Source organism: Phyllostomus hastatus, unplaced genomic scaffold (genome assembly GCF_019186645.2).
Source record: "Phyllostomus hastatus isolate PE091 unplaced genomic scaffold, TTU_PhHast_1.1 phas_contig_210, whole genome shotgun sequence".
In the NCBI taxonomy this organism is placed as follows: Eukaryota; Metazoa; Chordata; class Mammalia; order Chiroptera; family Phyllostomidae; genus Phyllostomus; species Phyllostomus hastatus.
The window spans coordinates 32,199,879-32,219,993 of record NW_025333737.1 but is presented as its reverse complement, the minus strand read 5'-3'; the positions used below and the strand labels follow the sequence as shown (position 1 = coordinate 32,219,993).

The 20,115-nt window shown below is 51.7% G+C and overlaps 1 protein-coding gene across 1 annotated transcript; it reads right to left on the bottom strand.

The window, feature by feature from the left end:
* Nucleotides 1-1,841: 1,841 nt before the first annotated feature.
* On the bottom strand, nucleotides 1,842-18,350 carry FZD2 (frizzled class receptor 2). Its single transcript, XM_045835642.1, has 3 exons — nucleotides 16,362-18,350; nucleotides 16,183-16,222; nucleotides 1,842-2,082 (listed from the first exon to the last, which is right to left on the bottom strand). Exons 1-3 carry the CDS (start codon nucleotides 18,053-18,055, stop codon nucleotides 1,996-1,998), a joined length of 1,821 nt encoding a protein of 606 aa, XP_045691598.1. The 5' UTR covers nucleotides 18,056-18,350; the 3' UTR covers nucleotides 1,842-1,995.
* Between the last annotated feature and the right edge of the window lie 1,765 nt (nucleotides 18,351-20,115).

Below are 20,115 nucleotides of genomic sequence, written 5' to 3'. Positions count from 1 at the left end.
TAAATGGAGAAACAAAAGGGTTTTGGCTGGCGGCAGGAACTTAGGAAACGGACTCAATCGAGGATTTTCTCCAAGCGAACCTTCTTCGTTATTCATTTAGCACTTAGCGAACAGCTACTTTATCTTCAGTCCTGAATTAGAAACTGAGGAATTCAAAGAAATAACATTTCCCCCAGGGCTATGAGGTCAGAAAGAAATTATAAAAATTCCTTCCCTAGGACAGGAGGTAGGTAGAACTGGAACCAGCCAACCCCAGGCTGACTCAAGGAAACAGAAACCAACTTGCAATCGGATTTCAGAGCTTGATGTGGGCGCTGCAAAAACAGCAGACAAGGACACCCGAACCTCCCAGGCGGAAGCAGCTCTGGGTTGCGAAGATGCAGGTGTTCAGCAGAGAGAGTGGGGACTTGAGAACTGAAAAACAGAAAAGCAGCAGTCCCTGGCATGGATCTCTAAGGCAGAGACGGGCAAGAAACTGAACTTCCAGCATCTCCTCTTCACTCCTCCCTATCTCCTTTGCTTGCGTGTTGAGAAACAGTCCACCCCAAACCTGAGCGGCCTAAAATAAGAACAGTCTTTCACTCGCTCATGATTCTGCGGTTTGGGCAGCGTTTGGTGTGGACAGCTTGCCTCCGCTCCCTGTGGTGTTGGCTGAAGCCCGGGCAGCTCTGCGGGTCCTGGAGCGTTCAAGAGTCTGGCGCCTCCCAGGGCACGGCTGCAAGAGCCGGGGGCTGGCTGGGCCTCCCTTTCTGGGCAGAGTCTCTCGTCGTCCTCCAGAGCGTGCCTCTCTTGCTTCTCTACGTGGTGGCTGGCTTCCAAGAGGGCACAAGTGGAAGCTGGGCCAGGCCTCTTAAGGCCCAGACCTGAGCTGTAGGACATCGATCTTGTTGCATCCTATTCGTTAGAGCAAGTCACAAGGCCGCCCAGATTCGAAAACAGAGAGAGAAACGGACGCAAGGACAGGGAAGGCTTTGCTGGTGGCTAGTTTTGTAGGCCATCCGCCACATTCTCTCCACTCCGGTTCCCCCTTGGCTCCCCAAAGGGCACTGTCCTCCCTGAGATGGCATCCTTAACCCCTTTCTCTTTCATGCCCCAGGGCTAATCGGTGCCCAAGTTCTAGTGTTTCTGCTTCCTTGATGACTCTGAGATCTTCCCCCCTGGGTGGCTGCCATCCTCTCTTACCTGGAGTGCTCACTGGCTTTCTAACAAGTCTCCTGTTTCCACTCTTGCTTCACCACCATGCTGCTTTCCACGCTGCAGCCTGAGTGATTGTTCTACTTTGCCTTTTTTTTTTTTTTAGTCTTTAAGCGGCCGAAGCAAGCACCGGAGTCGTCATTCTAAAAGCCACATGTACAGGGAGCTGGTGGGTGGGGACAGGAGGACCAAGGAGACTGTGATTCATGATGTGCCCTTTCTTACCACATGTGTACCTTTCTAAAAACTCAACCATCTCTTAAAGTAGACTCACAATTAAATGTAGTGATATAAGCCCTGGCTGGCGTAGCTCAGTGGATTGAGCGTGGGCTGCAAACCAAAGCATCACAGGTTCGATTCCCAGTCAGGGCACATGCCTGGGTTGCAGGCCACAGCCCCCAGCAACTGCACATTGATGTTTCTCTCTCTTTCTCTTTCTCCCTCCCTTCCCTCTTTAAAAGTAAATAAAATATTTTTTTAAAAGTTTCACGTTATAAGAAAATGTAATGATATATAAAATAAGCCAAATCCTCGCTGACTCACTTATCTACTGGAACCCCCTCCACGATGGCCCAGGGCCCCCAGGATGAAGTGTGAACGCCTTAATGGAGGTTACAGGGTCCTTCACCCTCTGCCCTGCCTGGCCCTGCGGCCTCATCTCTTCCCACTTTGCACTCTGTGTTCCGGCGGAGCAGAACGTTGAACTTCTTGCAGTTCCCTGAAAGCACCACTTTCTCTCTTGCCTTGCCATTTCTGCACAAGCAACACAGGCTCACAACACTCTATTTTTCGGAGCTCAGCTTAGCTGTGTCCTCCAGGAAGTCGTCCGTGGCCCATGCAGCTGGGGTTTAGCCCGAGTGCTCTCTGCTGTTTCCCGGGCACCTGTGCCTGGTGGAGGAACGAAAGGGAGAGAGGACAAGAAGGAAGAGAAGTTGGTTTCAAAGTGGAGCAGCTCAGGATGTGGCCAGGACCCGTCCAGGTGGATGGGTCTCACAGACATGAGATACGAACAAGGGCATATTATATTATTCCATTTCCAGAGGTTCTAGCACAGGCAAACTTAATCGGCAGTGATAGGAGTCAGAAGAGTGGCTACCTCCAGGCCAGTGTTCACGGGAAGACGGCAGGAAGGAAGTGTCCTGTATCTTCATGGACGTGGTGTTTACATGAATGTAGACACAGGGAAAAAATTCACTGATCTGGACTGAAAATACACTTCATGCATTTTACTCTGTTATATCTCAACAAGAAAGGAGAAAGAAAAAAAGGAAATAGAAAGAAAGGAAGGCAGGAAGGAAGAAGGAAGAAAGGAAGGAAGGAAGGAAGGAAGGAAGGAAGGAAGGAGAGTCATGTGTGGTTAGAAATTTAGGTAAATTGCCTAGTTGGTAACAGCGGTAAATCACGTAGAGTCTAGGGCTGAGGCATAGAACTGGGATCTGGGCAGCCACAGGTGTGTGTGTGTGTACACACACGTATGTGTATGGAATCTGGTAGGAAAGTAATGGAAACAATTTACCCACACATTCTTTACACGTCTACCTGCCCCTTCCCGAAGTCTACGCTGATTTTCCACTATCTGCCCCCAGTCTGCCCACCCTTCTAGACTTACCTCCTGTGCCTTGTGTCCTCTGCCCAAATCCGCCATCCTTCGCTGCTTCCATGTTTTCTGTACCTGTATGGGGGTACCACTCCACGGACAGGTCCTCTGTCACTGCTCTTTGCTTATGGGACTGGACTCCTACCCACGCTCATGGGATTCACTGCGCCTCCATCTTTCTTCTCATGGCACTTTGCTGGTAACCAAATAGCACATAACCTGACGTCTTGTAGGTAATAGCTGTTTGTGTCTGTTTCTCCCCCTGTCTGGAGCGTCAGTCCTCCGGCAGGCAAGGACCAGAACAGTGCTCACGTTCCCGACCTACATCTCAAGTCCCCGACTCTCATCTGAACATTTCCGACGGCCCACTGGGTATCACCTCCTCCTCAAAGTAAATGCGTTCAGAACTGCGTTTATTACCTCCCTGTGGCAGAGACCATCACGTCCACTAAGCATGCCACGGCGCCCTTGCACTTGTCAACCCTCTGTAGTTAGGAGAGGCCACGAGGCTGGTTCTGGCTGATGAACTGTGAGCGTGTTGTCACTGGGATGGAGCAGTAAAAAGTCCCCACACAACAGTCTAGCATCTCCTTCCTCTTCCTGTGTAACTGAGGAGGTGCCTGAAGTAGCCGTGTGTTCTAAATGGCGCAGCTCCCAGACGGTGGAGCCTCTGTCACCTTGGCTCCCTGGGTGGTGGCATGGAGCAGAGACCCCTCTTGGCCACATGGGATTTGTAATATGAGTGAGAAAACAAAGCACTGTTTTGGCCCTGGCTGGTGTAGCTCAGTGGATTGAGCTCGGGCTGTGAACCAAAGCATTGCAGGTTCAATTCCCAGTCAGGGCACATGCCTGGGTTGCAGGCCATGGTCTCCAGCAACTGCACATTTATGTTTTTCTCTCTCTCTCTCTCTCCCCCCTCCACTCCCTTCACCCTCTAAAAAAAATAAATAAATAAAATCTTTTTTTATAAAAAGCACTGTTTTGTTAAGCCAGTGAGATTTTGAGATTACCTGTTACATGTAGCATAATCTACATGATCCTGACTAATAGATAATTATTCACTCTCATACCTGCATTTTTTTTTTAAATTTCTTCCACTGGTAAATGCCTCATCATCCACCCAATCATCCCAGCTGGAAACTGCCTCAAGCTCCCTCTTCCTTCACCTTCTTTCTGATTTGACAGACAAGTGCTTGCTCCAGGCCTTATTTTCCTTCCTTGGATCGGAATTAGCATCCCACCCAAACTCTCTGATTCCTGCCTCCTCTCCCCAGCAAACCGCCATATTGCCCCCAGAGTTCTCTTTCTAAAATACAAATCTTACTATACACTCATGGGCTTAAAAACCACCTCCTCTTTATTTTCACTGGGATAGAAGCCAGAAGCACCTCGACTGCATGGTCAGCCTACCTTGACAGCCTCCCCTGCAACCTAGTGCTCTGAGATCCAACCAATGGGATGTCCTGTAAGTCCCCAGGCACATCAGGCTTTCTTAGCCGCTCAGGCTGTGTACACGCAGCTCCTCCCACCTGGAACGCCCTTCCTCCCATTGTGTGCCTGGCAAACTCCTAGTCATTCTTCAGAACCCAAGTTGAATATCCTCTCTGTGAAGTTTTACTCCTATCTCCAGCAGGCAGAATTATTTTATTCCTCTTTTGTGCTGCTCTGGCATCTTGAACCTTCCTCCATTAGCATTTCTTCACTAAAATTTTAATAACCCATTTACAAGTTTGCATCTCCCACTAGACTGAAAGCTCCTCAGTGTCAGCAATGGCATCATTAGTCTTTGTATCCCTGGGGCATAAAAGCATGTTGAAAGAACCAGTGAACAAATGGATAAATGGGTTGAGAAAAGGGTTTTCTTATATTTATTTCTTACTTGATGTATACATTCTTTATACCCCCCAACTTTCCTCAAAATGCAGTGTATTAGCTATCTATTGCTAGGTAAAGAATGACCCTAAAACTTAGTAGTTTTCAATAGCAAACATTTAGCACTGGATTGTGTGGTTCAGTGGACTGAGTGCTGGCCTTGAACCGAAAGGTCACCAGTTCGATTCCTAGTCAGGGCACACGCCTGGGTTGTGTGCACGTCCCCAGTTGGGGGCCTGCGAGAGGTAGTGGATAGGCAGCTGATCACACATCCCTCTCTTCCTCCCTGCCTCCCCTTCTCTCTAAAAATAAATAGATAAAATCTTTTTTTGAAAAAGATCCTTTTACTCTCTATTGTTCCACAGTCTAAGGGAAGGGTTTAGGGCACGGGCTCTGGTGTTAGATTGCCCGAGTTCAAGCGATCACCCTGTTAGGCTGTTTCCTAGAAAAAATGACTTCCCTGCTCTAGCTGCTGCATCCTCTTCTTTGGGATCGATGAGTTCATACATGTCAACAACTTAGAACAGCGCCAGATACATAGCAAGTCCTTCTTAAACTTAACTATTCCTAGTTCCACTCATTTCAGTTGTCTATCACTGATAACAACATATCCTAACATTCAGTAGCTTAAAACAACAGCCAGTTTATTGTAGCCCACAGTTTTATGGCTCAGGGATTTGGGTGGGGCTTGAGCGGGTGGTCCTTTTGTTCCACAGGCAAGACTGAGGATATCTGAGGATTCGGCGAATGGATGGCCTGGTCTGGAGGATTCGGGATGATTCCATCCACACGTCTGGCGTGTTAACGGGAATGGCTAAATGGCTGGATTCAGCTAAAACCATTAACCAGAGCACCTACGAGTGGCCTCTCTAGCATGGCGGCCTCAGGGTAGTCTGACCTCTCACATGGCAGCTCAGGCAGCTCGAAGGGCAAGGGTTCCACTGAACGAGGTTGACGCTGCATGGGCTTTGGTGGCCCAGACATGGAAGCCACAGAGCATCACTTCCACCATATCCTACTGGTCAAAGTAGCCCCAATTCCAGGGGCGATAACACAGACCTACCTCTCAATAGGAAATGTGAGAGAAGTTGAAGTAATGCGTTAAAGCCACCTCATTTTCTGAGCCTCGAGGAAGTTTCTCATATGAATTCCAGAGGGGCATCCATGGGACAGTCTATCCCTCTTTCTCTGACAAGGAACTGGGACTCTATCTCCTGAGACTTCAAGGCAACCGATTCACACACGTCTCTGGAGGGGCGCATGTGCTCACACACATGTCTACCCATCCATACACCCACGGAGGCACAGTCAGATCTGGTACATACATGTAGCCAAGCTTCTCATGTCTCAAGTTAGTCACGTCTCAAGTTAGGGAGACCCAAAGTCCTGCCCTAGAATTGTTTCCCAGGAAGTTAAACTTCACCAACCAGTCCCGCTCCTATTGGTGTGAGCGGGAAGGAGGTGTTGGTAGGGATGGAATCCAGTTAGTCGTTGATTGGGGAGAGGGCGTAGGTCCAAAACCCACTAACGCTTGGCTTTAACATGTCCTTTGGTGTGTGTGTGTGTGTGTGTGTGTGTGTGTGTAAATGTCTCCTGATTCTGATTGGCTCAAGCCACTAAAGAAATGAGATCTGGTGTTGAAAGCAGGCAGGTCTGGCCCCGACATGCGCCGCAGGGCCAAGCCAGCGTGAGATTTAATTTTTGCTGGGGATCAGCCCAAATCCTCACTTAGACCAGCCCCGCCGCTCTCCTTCGCACTCGTTCCGCGTCTCAAGCGCGCTCTCCTCGCTGTTCTCTGGTCGTACCGTCCCATTCCATGGCTTTGCCCGGGGTGCTCCCTCTGTATGGAACGCCCTTGTCTTGTCCCCGACAATCCCAGCGTCTGCCTCTTGTATCACACGATATTCCGATTATCTGCTTACACGTCCCCTTTCTTCCAGGGTGGAGACCATGCTCTATTCATGGCTGTATCCCCAGGGCCTGGCACAGAACGGTTCTCAACAATACCAGGGGCGAGTCAACGATTAAATGAGAAGCTATTACTCCCAGAATCAACAACTGTTTCTCCTTCATATCTCCGTGTTGTCTAGCTCCACCCCAACTCCACCCCAGCTCCCCAGACCCGCTGTGAGAAGGGCAAAGGTCTCAAAGGCTAGGGTGGATCGTTTGGGCTGGACTCTCGAGGCCCCGGGGAGAGTCTGTAGAGACTCAGAAAACAGGAAAAGACGTGATGCTGAGCTATAGCAACGTGGCCAGCATCCCCAGAGGCCCTTAACTCCTAGTGGGGAAAGTCAGAGAATCCTGCAAGGTTTTATCAGCGTTGGGGAGGGTGTCTTAAAGACTTCATGTCTCAATTGAAATATTCTGTAAACCCACCTGGTCCTGCCGGGTTCAGTGTTAGGGCCTATCGGGAATATTCAGACCTGGGCCCGAGCCAGCACCCTCTTGGAAAGAAGATGATTCTGGCTGCTGAGGTAGGAATGGGTACCTGTGAGACAGAAGTCCCCTGGACCAGCGCTTCTCACACTGGAATGTACAGGCAAATCCTCTGGGAATCTTGTTAAAATGCAGCTTCTGAGTCAGGTACAAGGTCAGACCCAAGATTCTGCTTTTCTAACAAGCACAAGGTGATGGGACTGTTGGGGTGGGTGGGGTAGGGCAGAAAGCAGATGGAATCACACTTTGAGTAGCAAAGTCCTCGAAAACTGGCATTAAGATTCAGACACTGAGGGCTCTGGGCTCAGACCTTAAAGGGAGAGGCTGCCATCAAGAATGCAAAAAAACAGCCCTGGCTGACGTAGCTCAGTGGATTGAGCGCGGGCTGTGAACCAAAGCATTGCAGGTTCGATTCCCAGTCAGGGCACATGCCTGGGTTGCAGGCCATGACCCCCAGCAACAGCACATTGATGTTTCTCTCTTTCTTTCTCCCTCCCTTCCCTCTCTAAAAATCAATAAATAAAATCTTAAAAAATAGAATGTAAAAAGAAGCCCTGGCTGGTGTGGCTCAGTGGACTGAATGCCAGACCACAAAGCAAAGGGTTTCCCGTTCGATTCCCAGTCAGGGCACATGTCTGGGTTGTGGGCCAGGACCCCAATAGGGGATGTGTGAGAGGCAACCACACACTGATGTTTCCCTCTCTTTCTCCCTCCCTTCCTCTCTCTCTAAAAATAAATAAAATCTTAAAAAAAAAAAGAATGTAAAAAAAAATGTCCAGGAAATGATGCAGGAGGCAATATAAAATAAAGCCAGCCAACAAATGTCTAGTGTGCTTGCCAACCTTGACATTCTTTTTGATTCTGTGACCACGACGGACATCACTAGGGGATTCTAGCACTAGTTCTCACTAAACCAAGCAGATGCCTCAGAATCCATCTGAACACAGTTCTCCAGGAAGCCACTACCACGTATTACAGTTGGCCTGAGCAATGACGCCACATGAAGGTCTGGTATTGTGGTTAAGAGTCTGATTGCTTTTGTTCCCCTCTGACTGGTGAGCTAGACACCCTTGGAACAGCTGCCTCCGTGAACTCCAGTTACTTTAACGTGCTGTAATCTGAGGCAGAGATAGAACTCATTTCATAGCTCTTTTGAATGTTAAATGCTATTATGCATGCACGGTACTTAGCACAGTGTCTAGCATGTAGAAAGTATCAATAAATGATCTCTACCATGTAGGAGGTGAATGAGTTGGCTTCACAATTAGAAAGGATGTGAGTGGTGGGATGGAAAAGAGGGACACAGCCCTGGCTGGTGTGGCTCAGTGGATTGAGTGCCAGTCTACAAACCAAAGGGTCTCTGGTTCGATTCCCAGTCAGGGCACATGCCTGGGTTTCAGGATGGGTCCCCAATTGGGGATGTGCAAGAGGCAACAGCACATTGATGTTTCTCTCCCTCTCTTTCTTTCTCTCTTCCCCTCTCTAAAAATAAGTAAATAAAAATCTTTTAAAAAATAAAAGAAAGAAAAGAGGAAGACCAGGGAGAAAGGAGCCAGAGAGTTAAGGATGGGGAAGAACGGTGGCCCAAGGCTGTGCCAGCTGGGGGGGGTGGCGCGGGGGCACGGCCTGGAGGATTTCCAGCTTTCTCTGGACAGAACGGAACTTCCTACTGGTACTCAAGCTCTTAGATCCGAAGGGGTGGATGACGCTGGTCATCTCGAGGTATCTGAGTTCAGAACTTATCAAGGAAAACTCTTCAAGAATTTAAAAAGGTCAGAAAGAAGACTGTGTGCCCTTGCAGGTTATCTCTGAGTTTTATTATCGCTCAGTTGTTTTAAAGCCCAGACAACTGATCATCAACGCGATTTTTGCTGATAAAAATATGAACTGTACCTGGTGCAGATGCAGTTGATTACTGCCCAGTGGCTAGCACCTAGTTTTACATTAAGCAAGTTTACCGTGGCATTCTCGATGGCCTAGCTATGTTTCTATTCTTCGTGTTCTCTTTGAACGTCTCACTGGTTTCTACGTTAATGAAGGAGTTACATGAAACATGCGATGTGTTCATTGTGTATTTGCATGAGAGTAATTTTCTGCCTTCTAGGAAAAAAAATTCTTTAACATTCTCACTAACAGGGAAGATTGAGTAGGAGGCTTCCGGGACAATTTCCCCCACATGCTCCAAACACCAGATAACATTTCTTTTTTTTTTTAAAGATCTTATTTATTTATGTTTAGAGAGGGAAGGGAGGGAGCTAGAGAGAGAGAAACATCAATGTGCGGTTGCTGGGGGTCATGGCCTGCAACCCAGGCATGTACCCTGACTGGGAATCGAACCTGCGATGCTTTGGTTTGCAGCCCGAGCTCAATCCATGAGCTAGGCCAGCCAGGGCACCAGATAACATTTCAAATTTATAAGGGAGCATCTCCAATATCATTCCTTGTTTTACACTATCCAAATAGATACATCAGGACTCCCTGTTTGAGCCTGGACACATTCTCAAACACGTACTTAGCAAGCTTGTTTAACAAAACACATGCCAAACAAACTCAGAAGGTACCACACCTAATACTTATCCATTCATTCATTCCACAAACTGGATGCAGTTGGTTGTGGGCAGGGGTTGAGTTTGTGCACCTCTACCGCTTAGCAAGTTCCTGAGCTGTGGGAAGCACTAAATATACACCTACAGATCCAACACAGAAACGAATAAGCTTAACCAGCATTTATTAAGCACTTACTATGTGCCAGCCACTGCTTTAAACATTTTACTTAAATTTGTTTAATCGTTAAACCAGTCTTGCAAGGTAAGTATAATTACTTTTCCCATTTACGGATAATGCACAGAGGGGGTCATTAGCTTGCCCAAAGTCAATAGCTGGCGAAGGGCTGAGACAGGACTCAAGCCTGGTGGTCTGGCTCCAGAGCCTGTGATCTTGGGTACCTACTACGTGCCAGGCATATCGCTGGGCTCAGGGAGAGAGATAAAAGATGAAGTATATGAGCTCGGGCTGCGAACCAAAGTGTCGCAGGTTCCATTCCCAGCCAGGGCACATGCCTGGGTTGCAGGCCATGGCCCCCAGCAACCACACATTGATGTTTCTCTCTCCCTCTCTTTCTCCCTCCCTTCCCTCTCTAAAAAATAAATAAATGAAATCTTAAAAAAAAAAAAAGATGACGTATAGACTCACAGTTAAGAAAGGAGGTGGATAACTAACAAATAATGGGATATGCTGTGGCCAGACAGGACACAATGTGGGAATGAGATTGGCCTAGGATGTGGCTGTCTACAGAGGGGCCGCCCGACCTCGGGTGAGTTCTGCCACAGTCGTAGCTAATATCCGGGCTAGGGGAGGGAAAGGGCATTAGGGCTGCAGGAACAGTATGCGCCAAGTCATGGAACATGGTTGCTCTGGAAACCTAAGAGTTCCTGAGGCTGGCACATAGGCGTGTAGGGAAGGATGCTGGGAAGTGAGTCTAGAAAGCTAGAAGCGAGATCCAGATCTTGGAAAGCTTTATGTGCTGAGTGAAGAGGAACACTCCTTGGAAGCCTTGCAGTGTTTTAAGAAAGACTGTTAGAAGCTTAGACCCCACACTCTGCCCCCCTCCCCAGCCACAGGACAGGACACTAAACCCAACATCCAGAATTCCCTAAAAGCCCCCTTCCTCCCCCAGAGACTTCCCTGGGAAGCCTGGACCCAGAGGGACATGCCCTTTGAGTCTGGGACACACCCATTGCCACCTGGGAGCAGTGGCTGGGAGTCCTCTCCCTCCCTGCCACAATTCCTGTTGCCACCTCCCACCCCCACCCCAGCCCGGCCACTTCAGGCCCACTCCCTCCTGCCACATTTCCTGTCGAGGGTGATGCCAGAGATGAATACGAAGCACCCTCACTTCCCTGCCCACCCTCTGACTCCTCCATTTTCATCAGCCGCAGAGCCTGGCACGTCCTAGGCCCCAGCCAGAGGAGGAAGAATAGAGACACTGGAGCTTTCTGGGGGAGCCCTGGCTCATGGCTCTCCCCTCCCCTGCACCAGGCGAAGGCTGGTGATTAGCTGGGTTAATTATATCCAAGCCATTTCCGATTGGCACAAGCCCACCCACCCACAGAGCCTGTCCAGAAGGCATGCAGGCTCGGCCAGGGTCAGGATGCCAGGGCACCAGCTAACCTGGAAGGGGTCCTGACCCCTGGAATGGACACATGGAGAGTGGTTGTCCTGCTCCCCCCGCCCCCACCGTCCCCCACCCCTGACCTCCGCCCCTCCCCTCACCCAGGTCTCCCTCATCCCCAGCCTCCTTTTTTCATGTCCCCACACAAATCCCTTCCCCTCCCCTCTCCCCCCAGGTCTGGAATGAAATCACGGGGCTCTGAGTTCCGCACGAGGCCCCGACGTAAACACTCTGATTGGGGCTAATTACAAGGGCCAGGTTGGGAGGCTGGAGCCTTCAGAAAGCTTGGCTTTCAAACAAAGGACCCAGGGCTCAGCCCCCGGGCCCGGGGCCGGCTCCTCTCCAGGCTTCATTAGGAACAAGGAGGGGGCCCAGGGCCATGGGCGGTCCTCTCTAAACCAGTCAATGGTCTCGGAGCTCGTTTCATGTCCCAAGTCCCATCTTGTCTTTTCCCCAGGCCTCCAATCTCAGCCTTTCCCGTGTGTCCGGGAGAAGCGGCGAGTCTGCAGGGGAAGGCTAGGCAGCCAGGGCGGGGCGCTCGGGCTGTGAGTCTGAGGACGCGCAGAGCGGGGGGGCCGGTGTGCGCTGGGGAAGCCAGCTGTGACAGCCCTAGCCCTAATTAGCCGGCTTCAAAGCCAGCTGGAGCGAGAGCCCGCCCACCTGCGTGCCCCGCTCACTCAGGCGGGCAAGACATTTCGGTCCTAATCAGAGCAGAGAGGGAGACAAATCACTGCCCACCACCACCCCGAGGAACCTCCAGACTGTGCGCTGGCACCCTGCGTCCGGTAGAAAAACGGCGAGCACAAAACATCCTTCTATTCTGCTAAAACTGCCAGTAACGATAGGTTTAAAAAATCCTCCAGAAATGCACATCCTTTGATCCAAGGATTCTACTGTATTGTGAGGAATTTATCCTAAGTAACTGGAAGAGTGCTACCATTTGTTGAGCTTCTACTATGTGCTGGCTCTGTACACGCACCCTCTGATCTAAGCATCACAACAGCCTTGCAGGACAGTTACTGTGGCCTTTTTACAGGTGACAGCTGGGGCTCAGAGCCGGGCACTGTACTCTGCCAAAGCCTGTACCCTACACATGGCCGGTCTGTATGTTTCTTTCTCCTACTTTTCTCTCTCCGCTACAAAGGTATTGCACATTCATCCCCTCTGCATCTAGAGAACCTGTGCCCTGCAAGAGAAACAGGAGGGAGTGAAGAATCTGGTGTGGGGTGTACCTGGTTTTGTAGACTGGATGGTTTTCCCTTCGCCACACCTTTTCCATGGCAGAGGTGATTCGAGACCGGGGACACTAGAGTCTTGAGAAAGTAAAAGCTGCCCCTTGGAGAAGTGAAGATACCCAGTAATCAGGACTGGGAACTATCTAAACCAGGTATTGGAAAACTAGCTGGGGGGGCAGGGCATGGAATGGGGGGCACAGCTAGAGGGTCCATAAACCCCCCCAAAAGTCTAATGCAAAATCGTATGTTCATGGGGGTCTGACCATGAACTTCCCAGGTCCAAAGGCTTTTCAGGTTTTCAGAGGAGTCAGTGGTCCCCAGTCTAAAACCCATTTAGAGGAGAGGCAGGTGCATCCAGAATAGGAAAGGGCCCTACGACCTGAGCAGTGAGATGATCTGAGGGGAGACGCCCAGGAGGTGGCAGGGGCTTGGGCCAGTCTCCCCTAGCCAGACGCAGGCCTCGTGCACCCTGGGAAAGACCCCACTTCCAGAACCCAGCCCAGATCTGGGGTCCCCAACACCCTCTTGGAGAGGCTTTTGAAATAATCCAGACGTCAGCAGCTCCAGATCCTACTGGTCCTCACTCTTTGGGGACATTCAGAAGAATTTTGTTTTGGAAAACTTGACTGTCCTTTTCTGGGATTGGCTCTTAAAGGACAAAGAGTTTGTAACTCATGGAACTATTTTTTCAGGAGGGGAGTCAGAGGAGGGCGGGAGGAAAAGCCAAAGTCTGATCAGTGAGGGAGGGGTCAGGAGGAGAGATGTCCTGAATCTTGGGCACCGGCAGCCTTGCCCCTGTGTGGGTGGGGTGAGGACGGGAGGTCAGGTGGAGAGCAGCTTTGGTCTGAGACCTGTCCCAGGCTCCAGGCCTCAGGTGAAGACGTTTCTTTCTGGGCCCTTGACCCTCCACCAAAGCCTCTCTCTTCCGAAGGGAGGTACCAATCTACTTACAACTTCCCCGTAGGGCGACCGAGAGGTCTGCTTCTGCAGATCTCCAAGCCCGTATGTTTAAACTGAGTTTTCCATACAAGAGAGGAGAGACCCATGTCCAGGTGTGGCAGTGAGCTCCGGTGAGTGAGCTCCAGGCACTTTCTCCCCTAAACCCCCCACACCATGGGCTCACTAACACCTACCTCCCCTCTTCGAAGAGCTGTTTCATTAGCACAGTGAAAGCAGCCACGGAGAGGGCTCCCTTTCGGTAAGGCCATCCAGCCCTAGGCTACCCTTTGGAGAGGGGGAGGACGTCCAGCCCTAGGCTACCCTTTGGAGAGGGGGAGGACGTGTAGAAGGCCCTTCCTGTCCCAGAGGCAAGTGTCATCTATCCTGCCACCACCATAAAGCTCCCCCCACCCCAGTTTTCTTGGGCCCACTTCCCCTCTGGTGACCGGAGACTTTAAGGGAGGGGGTTGAGAAGAACAATCTTCACCAAAATTCTCTCCCTCCCACCACCACTCGGGGAAGGAAGAGGTCACTGCTGCTCATCTACCATCTCCCTCGGCCGACTGCACGGGCGCCACTGACAAGTACACCTAGGAGCACACAGAGCTGGGGTGCTGGGCCCTTGGGAGGTTCCTCCCCACATCTTCAACCAGCACTCCAGCACTCCCCCTGCCACTGGGTTCCATCCAGCCCCTGGAAAATCTACACCCCACACCCCCATTCACAGGCTTTCCCGTTCTTTCCAGGAGAGGCACTCACAATTTGTTTGTAATTTAACTCTTTCCTGCAGCTCTCGCGGGGTTCCTTTCTAGCAGAGTCCTGCAACAAATGGAGCCTAAGCCTTGTGACACTTGACCCGCCTACTTCTGACAGTTGAGGGAATCTTAAGGTTGGGACTTCACACGTATCATCATTTGAGGAACGGCTAGTTTTAACGGACCATGTTGGCCACCGGCACAAATGATCTGGGGGAAGGTTATATATTTTGGGAAAGGGGCTCTGCTGAAACCCTCAGACTTCATACAATTCCAAACAAAGCCCCACATATGACTTCAATTACCACCAAACATTTCCAGATCCCCTCCCCCAACATAAACTAACACACGCAAACACTTGGAAGTAGGGGTTCTGACTTACTTTCTCCCCTGTCCCAAAGACTGCCAACAAAGGGTGGCGAGGCACACTTTCCCCCATCCCCACGGAGCTAAAAAAGCAAGGTCTGGAGCAAGGAACCTCTGCTCTACCCCATCCCCAAAGGAACAGCTGGGGGGAGAGGGAAGGAGGGGGGTGTGGTTTGCTTCAACTAATAAAATGTTACAACCCTGTTAAATACAATTAAAGGCCTAGATCTCTAGAAGATAATTAAATGTACTTTATTATTATGATTATGAGCTTTTAATTTGCACTATTATCAAGAAACAGGAAATGGTGAAAAACTGAGTTCGGTGGCAGAAGTGTCCGGCCCGCCCGCCCTGGGTCCTCAAATCAATTCTGTAGAATTAAAATTCTAAAATATCCCAAATAGGTGAGGGAGATGATGTGTATTGGAAACTGCAATTCTCATACCAGTGTCAAAGATACTTTAAGAAAAAGTCTTGACTTTTATTTGTGGGGGGGTAGGAGGAAGATAAGAAACAGCTGTTATAAACATCCTATCAATCTTGTGCTATAGAATGTCATGTAAACACTCAGCCCCGCCCCCACAGTCACAAAGAGCCTGCCCAGAGCCTTCTTCCAAAGCAAGGAACCCACCTTTCCCCACCCCACCCCCCTTTCTGGACAAGTTTGAAAATAAACCAGTCTTTTGTCAAAGGAAAACAAAAACCCCCACCAACCCATCTGTCCCCTCCCTCCAACCCAACCCTATTTTATTGCTTTTCGAGAAAAGAAAAAAAAAAGCCCTAAACAACAACAAAAACCCACACGTAAGACACAAACCACCCCACCAAGGCCTAACCTGAATGAATGCCACAGGCGCTATTCGGTTGGTGGGGGTGGGATTGGGGTGCAAGCTTCGGCGGAAATTAGGGGAAGGATACAGGGCATCAGCAAACCCCAACATTTGCAAGCTAATAACACTCCCCCTAGACATGTGGTCAGGGGTCAGGATCGGTATTCAAGGTAGTGTGTGGGGGAGGGAGGTTACTTTCAAAACACACTTCACAAAGCACTCCCAGCGCTCGGGGCGGCGAGCTGAACAGGAGAAAAGTTCAGGAGGAGAAAGATCCTCCCGTCTGCAGAGGAGTGGGCCGACGCTCCCGCCCTCTCCTCTCCTCACCACCCCACCCGTGGGTTTGTTTTTTTTTTTTCCACGTCTTCATCTCCGGGGGGAAGGTTCTAACAAAGATCAAGGGAAGGAGAGAAGACAAGTGCGGACAGAAAGAAGGGAAGGGAAATAAAACAAGAATCCAAGTCTTGTTCAAAAATATCCACCAGCTTCCCCAGGCCCAGCGTCAGAGGAAAGGCTCACCAGTTTGGCTTTAGAGGTCAAATGTAACAAACCAGCCAACACCTCCTCCAGCGGGCTCGGCCCTGCCAAAGCACCAAAAACTCCTAACCGAAGTGGGGCGTGGTGTTGGAAAGGGCGCTGAAGAAAGGCAAAAGCTCCCTCAACTCCCCCCCCCCATCCCCCAGGCCTCAGCCCTGGCGCCCGTCGCTTTTTTTTCCCCCCTTTTTTCTTTTAAATAGAAAATATATAATTAAATTTACAAAGACTATTTATAGTTTTAATTACAAACCTGGTGGGGGTGTTGGGCAGAGTTATCTTTAAAAAGCGACCTAAAAAAAAAAAAAGAAATGGTTTCGATTGTTCTTTATTTAAAAAAATAAAATAAGGAGTCTGTAGGAGCGCCCCTCCCCCCCCAACCCGGGGCGGAGGGAAGCGCGGTGCGGCCCGGGCCCGGGGACACCCGCTCACACGGTGGTCTCTCCGTGCCGGCTGTTGGTGAGACGCGTGTAGAACTTCCTCCACGAGTGCAGCGTCTTGCCGGACCAGATCCAGAAGCCCGACGTGATGCCCACGATGAGCGTCATGAGGTATTTGATCATGTAGACGGTGAAGTCGGGGGACATGCGCGGCGTGTAGTGCGCTGGGCACGGGATGGCCAGGCTCTTGCAGTGCTGGCTCACCCACGAGCGCTCCCAGTGCTCTCGGAAGGCCTGCTCGTAGAAGTAGCAGGCGATGACGATGGTGGCCGGCACGGTGTAGAGCACCGAGAAGACGCCGATGCGCACCATGAGCCGCTCCAGCTTCTCGGTCTTGGTGCCGTCGTGCTTCATGATGGTGCGGATGCGGAACAGGGACACGAAGCCGGCCAGGAGGAAGGACGTGCCGATGAACAGGTACACGAAGAGCGGCGCCAGCACGAAGCCCCGCAGCGGGTCCAGGCTATTGAGGCCCACGAAGCACACGCCGCTCAGCAGGTCGCCGTCAATCTGGCCCATGGCCAGGATCGTGATTGTCTTGACCGCCGGCACGGCCCACGCGGCCAGATGAAAGTACTGCGAGTTGGCCTCGATGGCCTCGTGGCCCCACTTCATGCCCGCCGCCAGGAACCAGGTGAGCGACAGGATGACCCACCAGATGGAGCTGGCCATGCTGAAGAAGTAGAGCATCATGAAGAGGATGGTGCAGCCCTCCTTCTTGGTGCCCTGAACCACCGTGCGGTAGCCGTCCTCGGAGAAGCGCTCGTTGCACACCACGCGTTCCTGGAGCACGAAGCCCGCGATGTAAGCCACGGACACCATCGTGTAGCAGCCGGACAGAAAGATGATGGGCCGCTCGGGGTAGCGGAAGCGCTGCATGTCCACCAGGTATGTAGTAACGGTGAAGAAAGTGGAGGCGCAGCACAGCACGGACCAGGTGAGGATCCAGAGGCGCGCGAAACGCGTCTCCTCCTGGGAGAAGAACATGGAGCCGTCGGGCCGCGCCGGCTCGCAGGGCGCCGCGCAGTCGCGCTCGCCCAGGAACTTGTAGCTGAGATAGGACGGCACCTTGAGCACGCGCGGGCAATGAAACGGGTGTTCCAGCGTGGCGTAGCGCGGGGGCGAGCCTCCGCCGCCCGGGCCGCCGGGGGTACCCCCAGCACCCGGCTGCAGGCCGGGTGGCGGCGCAGTGGTGAGGAGCGCCGGCGCGCCGTCCTCCGAGTGGTTCTGGCCCACGCAGATCTGCTCCGCACCGTGGCGCGGGAAGTGCTCGCAGCGCAGACGTTCTGGCCACTGGAAACCGAACTTGTTCATGAGCGCCTCGCAGCCCTGGCGTGCGCGCTCGCAAATGGAGCGGCACGGCGGGATGGCCTGCTCCAGCACCGTGCACACGGGCGCGTACATGGAACACAAGAAGAAGCGCAGTTCGGGCGAGCACTGCACTTTCACCAACGGGTAGAACTGGTGTACCTCCAGGCCCGCGTCCTCCTGGTTCGTATGGCCCAGAAGGTTGGGCATAATGGTCTGGTTGTAGGCAATGTCCGTGCACAGCGGGATGGAGATGGGCTGGCAGAAGCCGTGGTCCGGAATGGAGATACCCTTCTCTCCGTGGAACTGGGCCGGCCCCGCGGCGGGCAGCAGCAGCAGCGGCAGCAGCAGGCGGGGCAGGGCGCTGCGGGGCCGCATGCTGGCCGCCGCCCCCCACCCAGCTCCCGGGCGGCCCCCCGCCCCCGCCCCCAGTCCGGAGACCGCGCGCCTTCCCCGCCGCCGCCTCACCGCGGCTGCCGCCTCCCGCGCCTCTCTGCAAACTTTGCTCGCGGCCGCGGAGTTGGGGAGGCCGGGCGGGGGAGGGGGCGGCGCGCCTGCCCGCAAGCTCGTCTCAATCGGACTGAGCAGCCGAGGACACCGCGCGCCGCTTGCTCTCTCTCCTCTTCTTCCTCCTCCTCTCGCCTCTCCCCTCCCTTCTCCGCCCAGCGACTCCTTTGTGCCTTCCTCCAGCCCTCACCTCGGCCTCTCCGATCCCAATTAGTCGGTTTCAAGGGGGCCCCCGCCGGCAGCCCCGCCCTCCCCTCAGCCCCCCAAAAAAGGGAGCCTTGAAACCGCCCCGTCGAGCTCTAAGCACCATCCCAAAATGTGCTCTCGGCCAATCAGATTTAAACCCGAGGACCAGCCCCGAGGGCTGGATTGGTCGGCCACGATATAATGAGATCAGAAACCAGATGCCAACAAAACTTTCCCCCCCTCCTTTTGCTTTTTAAAGAGACATGCTATTCTTGTATTGAGGGCTGTTTGCCCAGGACAGGGTTCCTCCCGAGTCGCGGAGACCAAATCCGTAGGCACTCATCCCCCAGCCCTGTGGCGGACCCAAACTGCTAAGACCTGGGTCACTTTTCTCCCGGGGGGGGGGGCAAGGTGCTCTCCAGGGTAGGGCCTCTTTAAACCTCGGCCTCCGCCCCAGCTCCTCGAACCCCACCTATTCCAGCCCAATTTTTCAGATCAAGTGAAAAATCTCAAGTCAAAAAAAAAATTTTTTTTAAAGAGGCACTTTTTAAAAAGCTAACTGGTAACAAAGACTTTTTATCTTAGCCCCTTCTCATGTAGTCCAGACAAAAGTTTCACTGCACTCTGTGTGCAGAGCCCCAGGAGTTTGCCTCGCCCCTCCCCTGCACACACTCCTAAAGAACCCTCTGAAAAATGAGAGCCTGTCTCTTTAAGAGGCTCTTAAAGGGGCCTGGACTCCGGGGCGTAATTGCCCCGTAGCGAGCACAAAGGAGCCCATTATGGTTCTTTGTGTTGGTGGCACCTCAAAGTGAGAAAACTCAGGAACTTAGAGGCCCAGAGCTGGAGGGCTGGGGCGGGGGTGGGAGGAGGTGAGGTGAAGTAGAATGGCCGGGAGCTACGGCTTCTCCCTCCCCCTTCTTCCGAGGCAAATCTTAATTATGCAAAGTAAAGTTTAGTTGCCATAACGAGGAGGTCTTAATCGAAGGTTAATGGTGGGGGGTGGAGGGTGACGGGCAGTGTTGAGTGAAGAGATGACTTTCTTAGGCCGTTTGGGGGAATTTTACTCTTCTCTCCCCAGCTCTGCCTCCGCCCCCTAAAAAGCTTCCAGATATCGTCTCCTGGGAGAGGGGAGCATTTTACCCAAATCTTAAGTGATTCCACACCAGAAAATGGTGGTGTGAGTGGCGAGGGGAGAGGCTGGGGGTTGTGGATTATCACCCCCTCCTATCTCTCACCTGGTTCGGGGTGAGTGGCCAGCAGGGTTCCTGCTAGTTTAAAAGGGTTTTCTTTCTTTCTTTTTTTTTTTTCTCTCTTCTTGGATTTTAAATATGAGGGGTGGGGGGTCTGGGGAGGAGAGGGGGGATTTGCATGTAAATCTCTGGGGCCTGATACTGGATGATGGATCAATTATTTCTATTGTCTCTCCCAAGGGAAGGGGGGGTCACTTAAAAAGAAGAAAGAAAATTGAGTTTAGAAAACCCCTTTGCTTCTCAGTATGGGCCAAATCCTCCCAGCTTGGTGAGCTGTTTCGTGCACCAGTCTAGAAAAGGGTTGACTTAAAAACAAAACAACAAAAAAGGTAAAGGAAAAAAAATAGGAAGGAAAGAGTAGGAAGAAAGAAAGAAAATTCTGAGTGGGTACATACAATGGATCCACATTTGACAGGATTTGATTTTTTTTCCCCCCTGATTGAATAATATGCAGTACAGATTTCTCAGGTTCTATCCTGGAGAAGTTGCCTTTTT

Excerpts from the sequence above, each read along its gene's own strand:
- FZD2 (XM_045835642.1), bottom strand. The coding sequence starts at position 18,055 with ATGCGGCCCCGCAGCGCCCTGCCCCGCCTGCTGCTGCCGCTGCTGCTG. Across the intron at positions 16,223-16,361 it reads CGGCACGGAGAGACCACCGT|GTCGCTTTTTAAAGATAACT; the intron begins GTGAGCGGGTGT and ends TTTTTTTTTTAG. Across the intron at positions 2,083-16,182 it reads CTGCCCAACACCCCCACCAG|GCACAGGTGCCCGGGAAACA; the intron begins GTTTGTAATTAA and ends TTCCTCCACCAG.